We start from the raw sequence: 17757 nt of genomic DNA on the forward strand, positions 1-17757 counted from the left end.
TGATGTGGTTGCCTTCTTCTTTTTCTGGAGTTCTTCTTGCTTCTTCTTAAGAGCAACTTCATCTTCCAAATCATCTTCAAATAAGAAACTAGCCTTTGGTTTGTTTTCAATAACTGCACTTGTGGCAGTTGATTGCAACCATGGATCGATCTGACTGGCATCAGTAGTTTCCTCAAAAACAGAAGGAAGCTTCTTGGCACTTCCATTGGATGGTCTATCTTCTTCGAGAGAAGGCTGTGTCGAATCTACATATTCCAAATCATCAACTTCTTCTTTTGTTTCAGTAACAGAAGTATCTTGAGCTGGCTCTTCAACAACAATTGGAGCTTGTTCAACAGGTTCTTGTTCACCGCTAACTTCTGGTGTAGATTGTTCAGTCACTGGTTCAGTTTCACTTATTGTTGGCTCAGCTGTAGTTTCTTCAGCTTGTTGTTCTGTATCAACAGGATCAACAGTTGTTTCAGTAGATTCTGGAACTGTTTCAACTGCTGGTTCTTCTTGTGTTGATGGTTCTTGAACAGTTTCAGTTGTTTCAGTAGATTCTGGAACAGTTTCGATAGCAACAGGTTCTTCAACAACTTGAGCAGGTTCTTCTTGTGATGGCTCCTCTTGAACAACTTCTGGAACTATTTCAACAGCAGGTTCTTCTTCAACAACTTGAGTTGGTTCTTCTTGTTGTTCCTCTTCAACAACAACACTTTCTGGCTCTGTTGTAACAACTTGAGTTTCTGGCTCAACTTGTTCTTCTTCAGCAGCTTCAGGTTCTTCTTGTTCTTGTTCTTCAACAACAACTGGAGCTTGTTCAACAGGTTCTTCTTGTGTTGGTTGTTCAACAACAATTGGTTCATCCTTGGTTTGTTCTTCAACAATGGCTTCTTCTGGTTCTTCTTCCAAAGTATTTGGAGTGGTAACAACTTCTGGTTCAGCAGCAGCTTGTTGAATAACGACAGGAGTTTGAGTCTTGGCCAAAGCAACTTCTTCCTTCAAAGACTCGATTTGAGATTCGTACTTGGCAATTTCTTCCTTCAATGAAATATCGAATTCTGATTTGAGGTCATCAAGTTTGACATTCCATTCACTTTCTAATTCTTGACGAATAACAGCTTCCAAAGCAGCCTTGGAAACTTCTTCTTTTGGTTCTTCTTCTTCCTCTTCATCTTCCTCCAATTCCAAATCTTCAGCTTCATCTTCTTCCAAATCGAGAAGAATCAATGATCTTCTTCTGGAAACATCCTCATCAATTTCTTCCTCTTCATCTTCATCATAATCAATATAGACATTTGGATCAATGTTCAACAAGTCCAAACCACTGAATTCTTCAGTAATGAGACTCATAACCTTCAAACTGAACTTTTTAACAATTTGTCCCAAGAAGGAAGAAACCTTGGCATGAGAAAGTTTCTTACCATTAATACCAGTAGAGAAGGTACGATAGACCTTATTGATGAGATTTCTAAAGACAGTCTTGAAAAGAGTTCTAACATTATCAGACTTGGTATTCAAAGCTTCAAGGAACTTTTCACGCATCTTTTGAAGATTGGAGACGTTGGTGCTTTCCAAATCAGAAACTTCTTCAGTCTTGGCTTCAAGTTCTTGAGTGAGTCTGGCAATTTGAGTGGTTTGAGAAGAGTTGGATGCTGATAGATTGGCAACAGATTGCTTCAATCCTTCAATTTCTTCTGTTGTTTGTTCTTCGAGATTCTTCATCTTTTCCTTCCACAATTTTTCAATGCTTTCTCTCAAAGTTTCAGCTCCACTTTCAGAACTCTTCAAGTTTCTTTCCAAATCTTGGCTTGCTTCAGTTTTGATTCTTTCAATTTCTTGCTTTTGTTCTCTCTTGAGTTTTTGAAGAGCAAGGTTATGTTCATTTTCCAATTTTTGAAGCTTTTCTTGCCATTCCTCTTCCAAGGAAGCAATCTTTTCTTTATGATCAGCTTCAGTCCTGTTTTTCTTCTTTTTGTTTTCATTGTTGATTTCTTCAATTTCCTTCTTCAAGACTTCAATTTCTGATTGCAGATTTTCAATATTTTCCTTTTCAGATTGAACTTGTTCTTGAGCTCTGGAGGTCTTTCTCTTTTGTTCAGCCAATTGCTTTCTGAGAGAGGCAATGGTTTCATTGAGCTTTTGCAATTCTTCTTCGTACATTCCCTTTTCAGAAAGGTTGCTACTCTCCAAAGACAAGTGAGTGAGTTCGAGTTGTTGTTGAGCATACTTTTCTTGCTTTTTACGAAGTTGTGAAATCTTTTCAATGAGAGAGTCAACTTGTTCTCTTTCCTTTTGAAGATCAGTTTGGAGCTTGGAATTGGTAGCTAACAAGTGTTGTATATTTTCAATCAAGAGAGGACCAGACATGTAAATGTGAGACTTTTTAAACTTTTTGAGTTGGTATCCATTGATCAAAATGTCCTTCTCGGCAGAGTTTTCTTCTTCATCACCTTCGTGATCCTTATCTTCCTCTTCATCGAGTTCATTTCCAAACTTGGAAGTATTTCTGATCAATTGTGTGAAAGAAAGATTGTCAATATTTCTTTCAATTTTATCCAATCTAGACAAGAGTACAGAAACATCATCAATCCATTGATTTGATGGTGCCTTCTTTTCGGCTGGCTTTTCTACAATAGGTTTTTCAACTGGTTTTTCAACAGCAGTTGTAACAGTAGTAGTAGTAGTTGTTGGAGTTGCTGTTGTTGGAGTGGAAACTGTTGTTGTTGCTGGTTGTTGTTGAGAAATTAAGGATTGCAATGAGGCAAGTTGTTGTTTGAGAGCTTCAATTTCACTATTAGAACCAGATGTACTTGTTTCAGTTGTATTCTCTGGAACAGTTGTGGCAGTAGTAGTATTAATAACTGGAGTAGAAACTGGTTGTTCTTGTACAATAGGTGTAGAGACTGGTTGTTGTTGTTGAACTGGTTGAGCTTGTTGAACAACTACTTCTGGTTGTTGTTGTTGTGGCAAGACAACTCCATAAGATTGAGCCCCAATACGAGCCATTCTCACTTTCAAATTATCAGATTCAACCATTGGTTGTGCTTGTTGTTGATTTAAATTTACAGGAGAAGAAACTGTTTGTACAATTGGTTGTTGTTGTTGTTGCTGTTGGCTAGTCATAATGGTTGGCATTGAACCAGTTGTTGAACTAGTAGTAGAAGATTTGATCTTTTTGATTTTAACAACTTCAATTTGGAAGCAGAGAATTGAATTTGGTGGAATAACATTGGCAGCACCACGTTCTCCATAAGCTAAATGAGAAGGAATAACACAGAATTTCTTTCCGCCTTGACGAACATTTTTCAATGCATGTTCCCATCCACTTATTACTTCAGATTCTCCAAATTTAAATCCGAACAAGTTATTTGAATTCTCATTAGTGTCAAATAATTTACCCAATGAAAAACCCTTCTTTGGATCATTATCGACAATCCAACCACTGTACTTGACATAGATTTTCAATCCATCCCTACAGGCAGCAACATTTGGATCAACTGCACCAGAATTATTTCCCAATTCATTCAAATTAACAGTAGTGACATCCATAGTTTGTTGTCCCATAAACTTGGCCACACAAACCATTTTGGCAAAATGGGTAGCAGCATCAGCATTTTGGAATCCAATGGATAAAATTCTATTAGAGTGCAAATCGTGAAGAGATGCAAAATTTGAGGTAGCACCCAATTGAAGAGTCAATAGAGTATGTTGAGCAGTGATTGGAACTTGGAGAACAATATCTGATGGATTACGATAGAAAATCAAGTTTGGAATTGGATGATTATTCAAGATGGCAGCTCCAACTTTTCCGAAAGGTTGATATTGTCTTACTTCATTTGAACTATTTTAAAATGATTATTGCAATTAAATGATTATTTTTAAGAGGTTTTGAAATTAAATAATTAGAGAAATAGAGTTGAAATATTTGAAAATATATGATAATAATAATAATAATAATAATTGATAGTAATGTTGAAACATTTGAAAATATATGATAATAAATAATAATAAAACATAATAGGATGAATATTAGAAAAAATAAATTATGTGAAATAAACATACAATAAGAATAATTCAACAACAAGAGCATGAATGACAGTGCCATTCTCACCACGAACCTTATTTTGAACATTGGCTGTAGAAACAGAAGGAGTGACTGCTGAATTTGTTGTTGAAGTAGAGCTAATGGAAGCAGATGAAAGTTTTCTTTGCATTTGAGATGAACCATTACTACTGGTAGGAGAAGGTTTGAATTTAAAATCGGAATCTGTCGAATCGGAATCACCACCTCCAAAGAGGGTTCCTAATCTTGCTCCACTATTTAATCATGATCAAATATTGTTATTATTAAATAATCCGTGATCAACATTTTGATTATATTCCGTAATATAATATTATATTCATATCATATTCATCCAATCATGTTAATTTTCCAATAACAAGTCGATAATAATTTAAGTAATATAAAACATGTTAATAACAAAATTGACAAAACAATCCAAATTATTATAGTACTTCTATTCAATAACAACACACTTACGTCGAAGAAGCAAGTGGATTACCACCGATCATACCTCCACCAAATGAAACTGTACTCTCATCATCACTATCATCGAGGAAGCTCATTTTTTCAAAAGTAATAAATCATCAAATGGCTTGAGAAGTAGTGAAAAAATCTTTCGGAGTTGTTATGAAGTTGTTAGGAAGAGGAGATGGTTTAATATATTGATGGAAGGTTACCTGTTGAATTTGTGCCTATTCTTATTACTGTTGAATGATGACTTTCGAGTGTACAACAATAGTAGAATATATTGGTGTGGATATTTTGTTGTTATATGGTTGGATGATGAAAATTAGAAAAAGACAAATATGTGCATTGAATGGATTTGGTAGAATTCAATTTATTAATTTAATACTAATTGATAAAGTATTCAATATTACATGATGATAGTATCATCTTGATTGTGATGATTAAAATTTTCTTTTCTTCGTTTCTCTGAGTTCTACGTATTGTTTGTGTGAATTTTGATCTTTTATCTTGATCAAATATATATTCGGTTATAGATGAAGAGTTTCAATTCAACAAACTTCTTTTTCATTATCCTATCACTCAACGTGTATTGAGTAATATATTGTAGTGAGTAACCTTCAAAAAAGATAATTGTAGATTGATGTGGTGGCTTTGTGATCCTTTTCATAATTTACATGACATTGTATTCTTTGTAATGTCTAGTCATCCTCGATTACAAGACCAATTGTTTGTGAGCAACTCGCCGATTGGCCCGTTCTTCAGATTGACCGTGTTTGATTAAAGTGTGATGGGTTGCGTGGCGCCAATTAATTCTTGTAAGTTCACCAGCCAAATTGTTGCTTTTTAGAAGATGGAACACGCCATATAATGACCTTCCACTTTTAAATAAACGTTGTAATTCTGTTCGGCATGTGTTCAATTTCTCACGCTGTGTTTGTTACTTTCTCATCTGTTGGCAAACAACGGAACCAACAACCGCCGTGAGCCATTATCGAGGCGATGCTGGAAAGTGAAGCCTTCAAAATGTTCAGCAGCGATATTGTTATAAAACTCGTGCATCTACTATCATTTTAAAAAAAAACACAACAACAATAATAATACAACAAAATGTCTGAAACCAAGCAAGTCGAATTAACATCCAAGGATAAAGTTTCCTTCAAGGTTGATAGAGATGTCATCTTGATGTCCGGTCTCGTTAAGGATATGTTAGAAGAAGGTGATGAAGATGAAACACCAATCATCCCAATTCCAAACGTTGATTCCAAGCCATTGCAAAAGGTTATTGAATATTGTCAATATCACCACAAGGAACCAGCCCAAGAAATTGAAAAGCCATTGAAGGGTAAGATTGAAGATGTTATCTGTGATTGGGACAAGAAGTTCTTGGAAATTGATCAATCTCTCTTGATTGAACTTATCATGGCTGCCAACTATTTGAATATTAAGGATCTTTTGGATTTGACCTGTGCTAAGGTTGCCTCCATGATCAAGGGCAAGTCACCAGAACAAATTAGAGAAATGTTCGGTATTGAAAATGATTTCACCCCAGAAGAGGAAGCCAAAATTAGAGAAGAAAACAAGTGGTGCGAAGAAGCATAAATTGTATTATAAATTTGTTAATTTTAATTTTTATTTAATTTTTATTTAATGTTATTTAATTTTTATTTCAATATTATTAAATTATTGTTGGAATTAGTGAAATTGGGTAGCATGCTGAGATAATTTAAAATTGCTAGGATTAATAAAGTATGAATATTGACAGTTGACAATGATTTTAAAATCTCAAATATTATTTGTTTTTATTGGATTAGTCACTCTCTTCCTCTTCTTCTCTTTTCCTCTTGTTCTTTTCATTCCTATTTTCACTGACCAGTTTGTGAAATTCTTGCTTGATAGAGACTGTGTTTGCATTTGGTTTCAACAATGAGCGAGTCAATGAAAGCATGTTTGCAATCTTTAACAAATTGATATCTTTGGTAGAGAGAGAACCCAATTTGTTTCTCAAATATTTAACCAAACTGTTTCTGTCAGCAGAGCCATAATTTTGCTCAGTGATCATGGTGGGCTCAATTTTGATACTTCTTCTATTTGAACCAGATGGAATGAATGAGTGATCAACACTAGTATCTATGGCACCTTTGGCTTTAAATAATTTAACTTCGGTTTTCAACAAGCCAAAATCAATTCTGAAAAACTTTTCAGACTCTAACCGAACAATTTTCAAAATTTTCCAACACTCTACAATGACACGATAGCCTCCTGTATATCTGGGAATCATGTTACCAATTCTTGCAATGTGATCAGAAATGTAACAACAATCTGGAAAATCAATAATTGTTGGTGATTTGGTATCGTAAAAACCTTCTTCTTGTCCAAGTAACCAATTCAAGCATTCACCATATTCAATATTGCCTCTAATCTTTTCTAAAAGCTCAGGACATTCCTTGTACATTGGATTTGGTGTGTTAGCTTTAACTATTTTCCAAGTTGAATCCATAATTCTTCTTTTAGTAATGATTGGATTCTTATTCTTATAAGGAGCTAATGGAGTAAGCTTCTCCCAAAATTCATTTGCAGTAATTTCATCACCATTGACTTTTCTTGGCAATGGATATTGGGACTGGGCAATCTTTTCCAATTTCATATCAGCATTTCTTGTTGGATTGCTTGCCAATTCACTACTATTACCATTGATTGCCTTAGGTGTAGTTGGTAGAGCATTTTGAACACCCAATTGAATGGCAGCAATCAAGTCTTGGATTGTCATGTTATTCAACATGAGAGGCTGTGCTGGTGTAATAGATGATTCTGTAGAGGTGAGGAGAGTTCCTTCATCTTGTTTGACAATTCCTTCATCTTGTTTAACATCCTCCTTGTAACAAGTGAGCTCCTTGTACAAATCGAGTGATTTTTGTCTATCAAAATGTACAAACAATCTATAGATCATTACTAATCTATCATTGGTGGATATTTCCATGTCAAATCCTAATTGCTCTGACTTGGCATCAATCCACTTGTTCAAAAAGGATGTAAATACCTTTCCAAATAGAATATTTTCATCAGTAGAGCTATATTGAACAATTGAATCGTAAATATAGGTAGGCAAATGAAACTTGATTCTTCTAAAGAATGAGTCACTTGTTACATTATCCAATGGAGGTTCTTCTCTCAATACATTGATAAATTTCTCCTCTGTGTAGTCATTATCTTCAGCAGTTTTAATACCCATGAGTATACTGTTAGGGTCAATTAAATGTAGGATTTTCTTGTCAACATAACGACGATAGACATTGTTACCTGGTGTTAACTTCCATCCATACCAACGAATGATTAGTTCAAACTCGTCAACCTTTAAACTTTGGTGTTGGATCATGATTTGCACAGCAGCCCATGTAGCTCCAGATCTTCTCATACTATAAGGAACAATATGTTGCTGAATTCCAACAAATAATCTAGAATTGGTAATTTCTTTAGCAAATTGACTCAAATTGTGAGGTACAAAACCATTTCCAATAGAGGAGAATAAATGCATTTCCAAACATTCTTCCTTAATAGAAAAGTCACAATTTTTCAAACATGACTCCAAGTTACCACTTTTGAAAATTCCTCTCAAAGCCAAATATTCTAAAAGCATAAAAGATAAAGCAATTGTTATTCAAACCCCAATCCACAAAGTTTAGATTCACTCTCTTTCAATCATTGATAAAATGAATTTGTTAGCTTTTATTTTGAATTTTATTACCAGTTCTCTATTCCACACAAAAAGATACAAGACTACAGCACCACAGGTTCCCAAGTTGTCTCCAACCTCAGTACTGATGTGGTTCGACGATGCTTAACTTCTCAAATCGGACGGGATGAGGTGCATTCATCGTGATATGGCCGTAGCCAATCATATTATCAAAATAATGTTAGTGAACTATTAATATTTCTAAATTGCTTAACTTATCTATCACAATGAGTGAAATTCTCAAAAAAAATGTTATGTCTAAATCATAATTAAACAGATCTCGTTTTTCATTATTAACTTTAACTTGTACTGATTATAAAATAAACTAATTTACATCAATTAGAGAAGGGAGATAGTTCAGTGGTAGAACATGGGATTGTGGTTCCTAAGATCAGGGTTCGATTCCCTGTCTTCCTACACCTTTTTTAACAACAGAAAGAAAAGATTTAACTTAAGGATTATTGTTGACGGACAGATATTTACATTTGAGATTTATCGGGTACAATTCAATTTTCAGTAATTACTTCACGATAGGATTGAGCCACTTCTAATGTATTATCTTTTGGAACAAATTTGATTCTTGGATGGTGGGGAATTATGTATTTCGAAAATAATTCACTATTATTCGAATCATACTCAAAATACTCTAAACTTGGTGGCAAATCTAACTTTGGATAAATATCTTGAACAAAATCAGAACTATCACTAAAATTAAAATGCCACACTAGCTTTTTGAGCTGTCTGAATTTCTTGATTGATTTTACAATATCCATATCATTTTGTGCATATGTATTCGTTCTTATAATTAATTCTTTGAGATTGGGTGATCTTTTTGCTAGATTTCTAATCACCCTCCCACTAATAGCACCATGACTCGTATTTATAGATTCTACATCAGTCAGTAATGCCTTCTCAACATCTCTATTTTCAATATAGAAATGTTCAGAGCCATAGGTTAGAGGTTGCATCATGTAATAAACTGTTCTTTTTCCAGGTTTTTTCAAATAATAATTGAAAAAGGAAGAGTTCAAAGTGTGGCCAAGTATTTGCATACCATTAACTCTTTCATGGCTTGGCATGAATAATTTTTCTTTCAATGATGATGTGTGATTGTGTTTCTCTAACTGTCTGTCAGCATTATTAATTAAATTTCTAAATGAAATTTCAAGAATGTCATCATTGACCACACTTTTCATGGCAATTTCTCTCCAATATTTACAAGTTCTTGAAATGAGCATTCTATTATAGACAGGTAGGAATGAAAATATTAATTCTGTAGAGTTATCATCCAATAGGCGGTAACTAAATGCTGAAATTATTTTAGTATTAGGATTGAGAGCTTTGGCTTTTTGAATATATACATCACGTTCCTTTTTCATGTCTTTTCTTCCATAGACATAGGCAATCATTTTAGCACATTCATCACTATTAATAATACTCATTGATTGTAAAAAATCATCCAATGCCAAATCAACTTCATGTGAATAATAGTATGAAAGTCCTCTATTATAAATATAATGGCCCAAATTTGGATGATCCTTTCCAATTTCAATAGCCTTATTGTAACATTCAATAGAATCTCTGTAATAGGTTGAAAAATAATATGAAATTCCAGCTCTGAAATATAGCTCTTCAAGAGATATTATTGAGGAAGGAATTTTAACCTTCTCTGTCTGTTCTTCCTGGGGAGCAGTGACTTCCTGTACTTGTTTCCCCAACTTGCTCTTTATCAAGTTTCCAGCATGTTTGAAATAGGATTTGGTTTGTTCATGAAATTCATTCAAATTCTCCATCACCTTCTCAGCAGTATGTTTCATAACATTTTGAATTTCAAAAACCTTCTTCTCCACCTCATTGGATTTGCTATCGTTGGCTTCTTTCAACTCTATTGCCTTTTTGAATGCATGAGCAGATTCCAAATAATCTCCAGTCACATAGAGAAGAAACCCTTCCAAATATTTGACAATATAGGTCTCTTTCAGCGTGTAATCCAAATAGATAGCAAATTTGAGATCGTTCATTGCCTTTTCATACTTATTAGAGGCACATCTCACCAAAGTTCTTTGCAAGTATAAAATTGCATCTTCAGATGATAATACAACTTTTGGATCTGATGAGTTTTCCATTGGTGCTGAATTTTCTATTGCTGAATTTTCATTCTTTTCATCGGCTGTAATTAATTTCGCATCGTCACCATCAACAATTTTCATCTTGTTATTCAACATCTTCTCGGCCTTATCTTGCTTTCTATATAAAATCTTCTCCTTCAATTCTCTTCTTTTAATCTTCCAGTTGGAATCAATCTTTTGATTGTTTTCTCTAATTTTACTATCCATCGAGGAGAAGGTACTATGAATGAAATTGTATGCAGAGCCACCCAAGATGAGCGGGAAAAGAAGGATCAGAACAGGACCAGAAGGTACACTTCCACACATTTTTTTTTGATGAAAAGAAACAATGATGAACTTTTGAAACTCATGGTTGACAAGTTGTTTTTACAATGATATCACAAAATCAACATTATGTAAATTCCTCAAAAGTTCAATAAATAAATTTCTCCACTGTCATTTTCAATAAAGTTTCCAACAAACATTTCATATTGACACATTTTATGGAGAAAATTCAACAACAAAATAAAATTCTTGTGCCATCTCGAACTCCAAAAAAACAAAAAAAAATGAAAAAACGAACCTTTGATGAAATCAGCAGCAGCAAACAAGATTTAGAAGAACCAAAGCAACAATCTCCACCAATATTGAGAGGTAAATCTTTACTTCCTCCACGAGGAGGAGGAGGATCCATCATGACCAATTCAACTATCCATTCAATCCGTGCAACTGAATCAGTGGTAGTACAATCTTCCTCATCATCCAATTCACAAAAATCGAATAATAGCACTAGTAGACTCCGAATCATAAAAAAGCCTTCCGTGACGATTAAAGTTATTGAAGAAGAAGAAGTAGAGGAGAAAGAAAATGCACTGATTAATAATAGTAATAATTATTTCAATGGTTGATGAAACAAGGGAAAAGAATCAATCTACAGTGATGAATTCTAATGTTGTACTTAATATTCCTATTAATCTTGTAATTCATCCATTGGTTTCGAAACCTTCCTATATTATTAAGGAGGCTAGCATTGGGGTTCAGGTTCAATACTTTGAGAGATTCTTGCATGCTCACTTTGCATCAATTCTGTTTAAGAAGTTTAATGAATCGATGGATTTGTTTACAAAGGATCAATTGGTAATTCATGGAAAACATATTGAAGCTCCAAGAAAAACTCTATCCTATTCAGATTCGAATATTGTATACTCTTATTCTGGAATGCAGAGATCGTCAATACCTTGGTTTCCTGAATTGCTCAAATTGAAAACCTTGATTCAAGAAAAGACAGGTGAGGTTTTTAATTATGCTCTTGTAAATGTGTACGATAATGGCAATGACTATATTGGCTGGCATTCAGATAAAACAAAAGATTTGGTCGAAAATTCTTCCATAGTTTCCTTGACACTTGGAGAAACAAGACCATTCCAATTTAAACCATCAGAAGGCAAACAGAAAAATTCTGACAAATCTATCATTACAAAATATCTGCCAAATGGTTCAATGATAATTATGAATTGGAATACACAGTTTTACTACAAACATTGTCTACCAAAGAGAAAAAACATTTCAAAACAGAGAATTAACATTACTTTTAGACATGTGAAGGTGTAGTGCAAATATTTACATATCAATCTTTCTTGAGCTAGCGGAAGTGTAAGAAACTAATCCAAATGAATTATAATAGTCTGCTCGATTAATTTCAATCTGTTGTTTATTATATGATTGGATGATAAAGTAACTTTTCTTATTCATTTCCACATTTTTCATTACAATTACATTGAGTACTGGAATATGTTGAGGTTTGATATAAATAGTAAATTCCACTTCCCAATCCAACAGTAACTGCAACTGTTCCCAATACTGGTGCACTCATAATTGCACCTGTAGCTCCAATCACTTGTAAACCGGAAACCAATGATCCAGCAGCGACTCCTTAACCATTTGCAACAGCACTCATCGCCATTAGTTTAGCACCAACGCTGCCAGCAGAAATTCCTGCTTTGGTAAACCCAGCCCATCCCACAATAGTTGGAAGAAATGAAAGAGTGGCTGCAGAGACAATTGTGGTTCCAGCTGCTGCACTAAGAAGAAGATTTGATTTCCTTGTTGTTTTGAATTCACAAGAGGTACTCCTTTTAAAATTCATTCTGTCAGAATATTTTGGGTGAATTGTGATTTCTGTGCTAGATTCCTCTTGTTTTACTTCTGTCTTTGATGAATCACCAGTAGATTCTACTACTATTTCCTCTTCTTGTTTGATTGTTTCAAATTCTCTTGGTTTAGTGCTGAACCACCTTCTGAACAAGAATCTCTAAATATCAAACAGAGAATTACTTTCGGAATGATCGGTTTCAGCACTTGCTTGATGAACGAAAATTCCTCCGAGAAGGAAAAATAACAGTAAAATTACGAGAATTCGCATTTGCATTTTTTTAAAAGAATTTTTAAATTGAAATTCCAAATGTTTACAATAACTCATGAAACGTTGTTCGTTTCATGGATAGGAATAGGATCTTTTTAAATAAAATGTCTATTTACAAAGTGGTATGAATTTGAATGTTTAGAATTGAAAGGAGGCACCCTGAAGGAACATTTGTAACATGTCTTCATTGGAAAGGAATGGATCAAAATTATCTGAATCGCAATTAGTTGTTGGACTCTCTAAACAACTTGAATTGTTGGTTGGTGTGGTTTTCAAAGTATTTTCCTGTCTCTTGTGGAGAATTTCCTCAATTTCTGTTATTATCGAATTGTAATCCACTTCCACTCTCTTGTATTTCTTTCCCATTGATTTGAGAGCCGTATAATCCTTTTCTAGAATTTGATAATAATCAATTGGAACTATGGCATTATCAAGAGTAACTCCTGTTAATAAATTCTGACGGAGACCCTGTTCAATTTTGTTAACAATTCTCAAATGAACTCTGGCAGCCATAGCAATGTAGGTCAGTACAACCACTGAAAAGTAGGAAAACAAGTCTTGTTCTGTGAGGAGTGTGATCTTTAAAGCAGCTTCCTCTACTGTTGGACAGTCGCCATAACCTGCTTTGGTTAAGAGACTGATTTTCACACCATTGGAAATGATGGATTTAAATAATTCAGTTGCTCTTGCCTTAGTTTCATCTGATTCTTCATCCTTATCTTTGCAAACCATATGTTTTCTAATAAAAGTTCCTACAACCTCGAATAATCTCAAATGTTCATGATAATTTTCTGGTGTAATTGGCTGTTGGAGGGCTTTTGCAATCTCTGGTGGAAGCTTCTCAGAGGTGAAATATTCAAAAATCTTTGGAAAGTCCTTAACCATCATGCTTAAACAAAATTCATTATTTGATAGGAAAATATCCATCATGAATAGTCCCTTCTTGAATGCCAATTCATTTTGATTCAATTCTTCATCCTTTTTTCCATCAACGTAACATCTTGCAGCTCCAATATAGAATTTACACAAACTTCTTTTCCCAGATCCAGATTCATAAGAGGCCAGTAACGAATAGGTGCATGCAACATTGAAATTATCAACAACAGTGTCAAAAAATGGTGCCAACAAATCTCTAGATTTCTTAATAGAGGCCTCTGCTGTAGAAATTCCAAGTCTTTGCTCAACCAATCCCTTAATAGCATAAAAGAGGGCATGAATTTCCTTCTTGTCACTTCTTTGTAAAATGTGATCTTCCAACATTTTCCTATCAATTGTTCCATTTTCATGAAGAGAGTAGAAAAATTCAATCACTTCCTTTTTAGAGAGTTTTTGAGGAGTTTTCTGGTTTAACACATTTGAGGAAGGTTTTGATTTCTTTGTTTTTTGCTGTTGATTATTCTTGTGATATCTCATTCTCTTTGGAGTTTTATATTCACATGTAATACCCTTCTCTGAACATCTATCACATATTGGTAATACCTTTGCTGTTAATTTTCAAGAGAAAAAAAAATAACACCATGTCACATTAACACATATCAGTTATATAACTATAATAAGTAAAAGATAGAAACATACTACAAAACTTGTGAACTTTGCGACATTGTTCACAAGCAATTGGGTGAAAGTTGGGAGAAGTATCAGTTGTTGCTGTTTCATGTTCATTATCATTGACAGTATTTGCTCCAATACGTTGTTGCTCATTATTATTACTGTAATTACTACCACCACTATGATTATGATTATTCGTACTAATAGATGCATTATTGGTTGGATAATTTGTATGATTATACATTGGATTTTGGCTATGCCCACTTTGCATCAATCCCGATAAGGAAGATGAAGTTGTTAGTGGGGATGTTGTTGGATACTGAAGAGATTGAAAGTAGGAAAAATCTTGAGGCTCTCCAATCATGGATAGTCGTGGTAATAGTGAAGAGGATGATGATGGCTGTTGTTGTTGTTGGTGCATTCTTTTTCTTCTTGTTGTAACTGAAGTTATTCTTAGAGCGCCAATACCGATGATTGGTTGCGGATTTGTCGTCATTAGAGCTTGTGTGGGTTACGCGTATTGCTTCTTTCTTGGAATGCATTAAGCATCTCAAGAAGATTATTCAATAAATCACAAAGCCGACTTCCTCTACTTTCGTATATTTCTTTCAAACTCATCCAAAATTTTATTGACTAATTTCCATAACCTTCTTGTATCTTTCAATGAGTTGAGGTGTAATTGGCCATTTTTCCTTTCCCTTTTCATTTTGTAAAAAGTAGACATGAGTTGGGAATGGCAGAGTCCAATAACGTTTCTCATTCTCTTTAAAGTGTTGCATACCAATGACATATTCGTGTTTTCCTTGCTCGGCTAATAAGTGACCCGTACAGAGTGGTGTCGAATCTGGATGAAGCATTCTGCCATACTCTGTATCAGTCCACTCTGGTACGAATACTGCAAAAGAAAGAGGTTCGTCTGAGGCTTTCAATAATTGTAAGCAGTATTCTGCAGTCTTGTTCATGACTTCCAGTGTATATGGAGGTCCACATTCAAAGAAACCTTGAGTAGGTCTAAATTCAAAGAATGATCCTCTCGATCCAAAATAAACATCCGTATCAGGGAAAGCACTGCAAAATGAGCTAAAGTAACAATTAATTGGGGAAGCAAAGCATTCGTGACAAACATTGAATTCCTTATAGAGAAATTCAAATCCCTTCTCAGGTAAAGCTGCATGGAAATTTGCACCTTCTTCACTCTCAGAATCACCAAAAAAGGTTTGATATCTTCTCAATAATGCATAGAGTCTATATGGGAAAATCTTTAAATCTGGATCAATTTCTTGATTGTGCTTTTGATAGAGCAATCTCAACTTGTTAAAATGTACCAAGTTCAATTTAAATGAATCAACAACAGTTCCTTCACTATACAATTCTACTATACAGAGTGGTTCAGAATCATTCTCAATATATTCTAATTTAATTAACCATTCACTTTCAGAGAGTGGTTTCCTAGTTGAGATGAGTTCATCCAATTCTTGTGTAATCTTCTTGGAATGTTCAACGAGACGAGCACAAACCTCATCTACTCGTTCCTTAAGGGCATCCTTGAAGAGTGATGTACAATTGCTTGTCAAGTCCTTTTGCTTTTGCTCAAGGGTTGCCAAGTCAAATTTATGCCTAGAATTTTGATCCAAAAATTCTTTCAATTCTTTCAATTCTTGTCCAATCTTTTCACAAATTTCTCTTCCAGTATCATTTGTTGTATCTAATTCTGCAAAGAACCTCTTGATTTTTTGTAACCAATCCAATCCATTCATATAATAGCTGTCAAGAGATTTTGAGGCTTGAGCAATTCCTCTGCATCTGAGTCTACTTGGAATTTCAGAATAGATTTCTGCCTTTAAAACAGGACTTTCAATGGCAAATTCAGGTCTCTTTAAGAGTGAATCATGTGTTGATTGCTTTTCCACAACTGCTGTTCCATTTTCATCAACTAGTTGATTGTTAACAGAGGATAATTGTTCAAAGAGCCATCTATTCAGAGATTCTTTAGGTGCTTCCAAACCAAAAAGTAATTCTTTCACATCATCCTCATAGAGATTTCTCAACTCTTTGATTTTTTTGAATCTATGATATTCAATAAAGGATGCAAAAGGAGCATTACTGGTACCTTCCTTCTCAGCTGTTTCAAAGAATCGTTTACGTTGCTCATCACCATTAGATTTCATATCCGTGTCAGTATATTGATGAGAAAAATTCCAAATCGGAATATTATTTCTGAGAGGAACCTTGTCATCATGAGCTTTAATATTTAAAGTGTTGGAATCTAATCCTTGAGGAATGGCCTTGTTATATGATGATTGGTTGTTGTTATTGTATTTTCTATTCTTTGATCTATCATAATTATTACTATTAGAACGATCATTACGATCATTACGTGGTCTATAATCATTTCTATTTTCATTTCTATTATCATTTCTATTGTCGTAATCACGTCTCTTTCTATTATCGTTTCTATCATTCCTATCATTTCTATCTGATGAACGTGAATAATTATCATGATAGGATCTATTACTATAACTATTACTCGATGGTTGTTGATAATATTGATTATTATCCCTACTAGAATATTGATTATCCCGTGGAGGAGCATAATAACCACCATATTGTTGAGGTGGAGGAGGATGATTATTTACATTTCCATAATGACCCATCTGGGGTGAAGGTCTTGCAGCAGGTGGTGTATAATGGCCTCCGTAAGCTTGCTCAAAATCACGAACATGCTGTTGTGGTGGTGGAGGATTTGGATTGTAGTAATAATTATTGCCTCCTTGAGCTCCTACATAGCCATATTGTTGCTGTTGTTGTTGTTGTGGATGATGGTGATGTGGAGGACGACCCGAACCACCAGAAGAATTATTGTTGTAGTATGGATTTTGGTGGTGATTATTACTCATATTTTTTAAAATGTTGTCAAAGTCTTTTTTTAGCTCATCACGAATTATTTTTATTATTTTTAATTATTTCATTTTGTAAAGTTTAGATGAGATCGGAATTCATAACAATTGATAACATGAATAGCATTCAGATACAACAATTCTAAAAGATTTGAAAGATCTCTCAGAATTTATTGTAAAACCTTAATGAAAATCCTCAAATTTTACCATTCATCCTCAATTTGGAACTACCTCAATCTAGAATTTCATCCCACAATAAGGAACAACCAACAAACCTTTGATTTACCGTCCATTTCAAGAACTTCCATTGTAAAGACACTTCCAAAAATCTTCAATTTTAAACTATTAATACATTGTACAGCGATCATCATTTCATGCACGACTTTGATTTATCATCTTAAAAAAATAGAGTTTCATCTCCGACAAGAGATTTACATCGAGGAAGATCTGCATCTGAGGAGGGATTGTGTTTCTAGGATTTCCCTTTATTCTTGTTATTTTCATTGTTATTGTTGTTTTTTAAATTATTTAAAATA

At 34.1% G+C, this 17757-nt stretch overlaps 6 protein-coding genes and 1 non-coding gene across 7 annotated transcripts; 3 read left to right on the forward strand and 4 right to left on the reverse strand.

Moving 5' to 3' along the window:
- Nucleotides 1-3159: 3159 nt before the first annotated feature.
- NAEGRDRAFT_30815 (uncharacterized protein) lies at nucleotides 3160-3534 on the reverse strand (the record flags this gene model as incomplete). The annotated part of the gene is made up of 1 exon (XM_002681397.1): nucleotides 3160-3534. A coding segment is annotated over one exon (375 nt), but the record flags the coding sequence as incomplete, so codon positions are not given.
- Nucleotides 3535-5602: 2068 nt separating this feature from the next.
- On the forward strand, nucleotides 5603-6153 carry NAEGRDRAFT_82963 (S-phase kinase-associated protein). The gene has a single exon (XM_002681249.1). It carries the CDS (start codon nucleotides 5624-5626, stop codon nucleotides 6113-6115), a length of 492 nt encoding a protein of 163 aa, XP_002681295.1. The 5' UTR covers nucleotides 5603-5623; the 3' UTR covers nucleotides 6116-6153.
- Nucleotides 6154-6323: 170 nt separating this feature from the next.
- NAEGRDRAFT_46298 (TPR domain-containing protein) lies at nucleotides 6324-10582 on the reverse strand (the record flags this gene model as incomplete). Its single annotated transcript, XM_002681398.1, has 2 exons — nucleotides 6324-8140; nucleotides 9301-10582. The coding sequence occupies 2 exons, from the start codon at nucleotides 10580-10582 to the stop codon at nucleotides 6324-6326; spliced, it is 3099 nt and encodes a 1032-aa protein (XP_002681444.1).
- NAEGRDRAFT_t76 lies at nucleotides 8593-8663 on the forward strand. The gene has a single exon. It is a non-coding gene; the product is annotated as a tRNA-His (tRNA).
- Nucleotides 10583-11254: 672 nt separating the features above from the next.
- On the forward strand, nucleotides 11255-11965 carry NAEGRDRAFT_63194 (uncharacterized protein; the record flags this gene model as incomplete). Its single annotated transcript, XM_002681250.1, has 1 exon — nucleotides 11255-11965. The coding sequence occupies one exon, from the start codon at nucleotides 11255-11257 to the stop codon at nucleotides 11963-11965; it is 711 nt and encodes a 236-aa protein (XP_002681296.1).
- A 949-nt stretch (nucleotides 11966-12914) lies between these two features.
- On the reverse strand, nucleotides 12915-14745 carry NAEGRDRAFT_63195 (uncharacterized protein; the record flags this gene model as incomplete). Its single annotated transcript, XM_002681399.1, has 2 exons — nucleotides 12915-14260; nucleotides 14352-14745. 2 exons carry the CDS (start codon nucleotides 14743-14745, stop codon nucleotides 12915-12917), a joined length of 1740 nt encoding a protein of 579 aa, XP_002681445.1.
- Nucleotides 14746-14931: 186 nt separating this feature from the next.
- NAEGRDRAFT_78364 (phosphorylated CTD interacting factor) lies at nucleotides 14932-17221 on the reverse strand (the record flags this gene model as incomplete). The annotated part of the gene is made up of 1 exon (XM_002681400.1): nucleotides 14932-17221. The coding sequence occupies one exon, from the start codon at nucleotides 17219-17221 to the stop codon at nucleotides 14951-14953; it is 2271 nt and encodes a 756-aa protein (XP_002681446.1). The 3' UTR covers nucleotides 14932-14950.
- Between the last annotated feature and the right edge of the window lie 536 nt (nucleotides 17222-17757).

Source organism: Naegleria gruberi, assembly GCF_000004985.1.
Source record: "Naegleria gruberi genomic scaffold NAEGRscaffold_6, whole genome shotgun sequence".
Classification (NCBI taxonomy): domain Eukaryota; phylum Heterolobosea; class Eutetramitea; order Acrasida; family Naegleriidae; genus Naegleria; species Naegleria gruberi.

Excerpts from the sequence above, each read along its gene's own strand:
- NAEGRDRAFT_82963 (XM_002681249.1), top strand. The coding sequence starts at position 5,624 with ATGTCTGAAACCAAGCAAGTCGAATTAACATCCAAGGATAAAGTTTCC.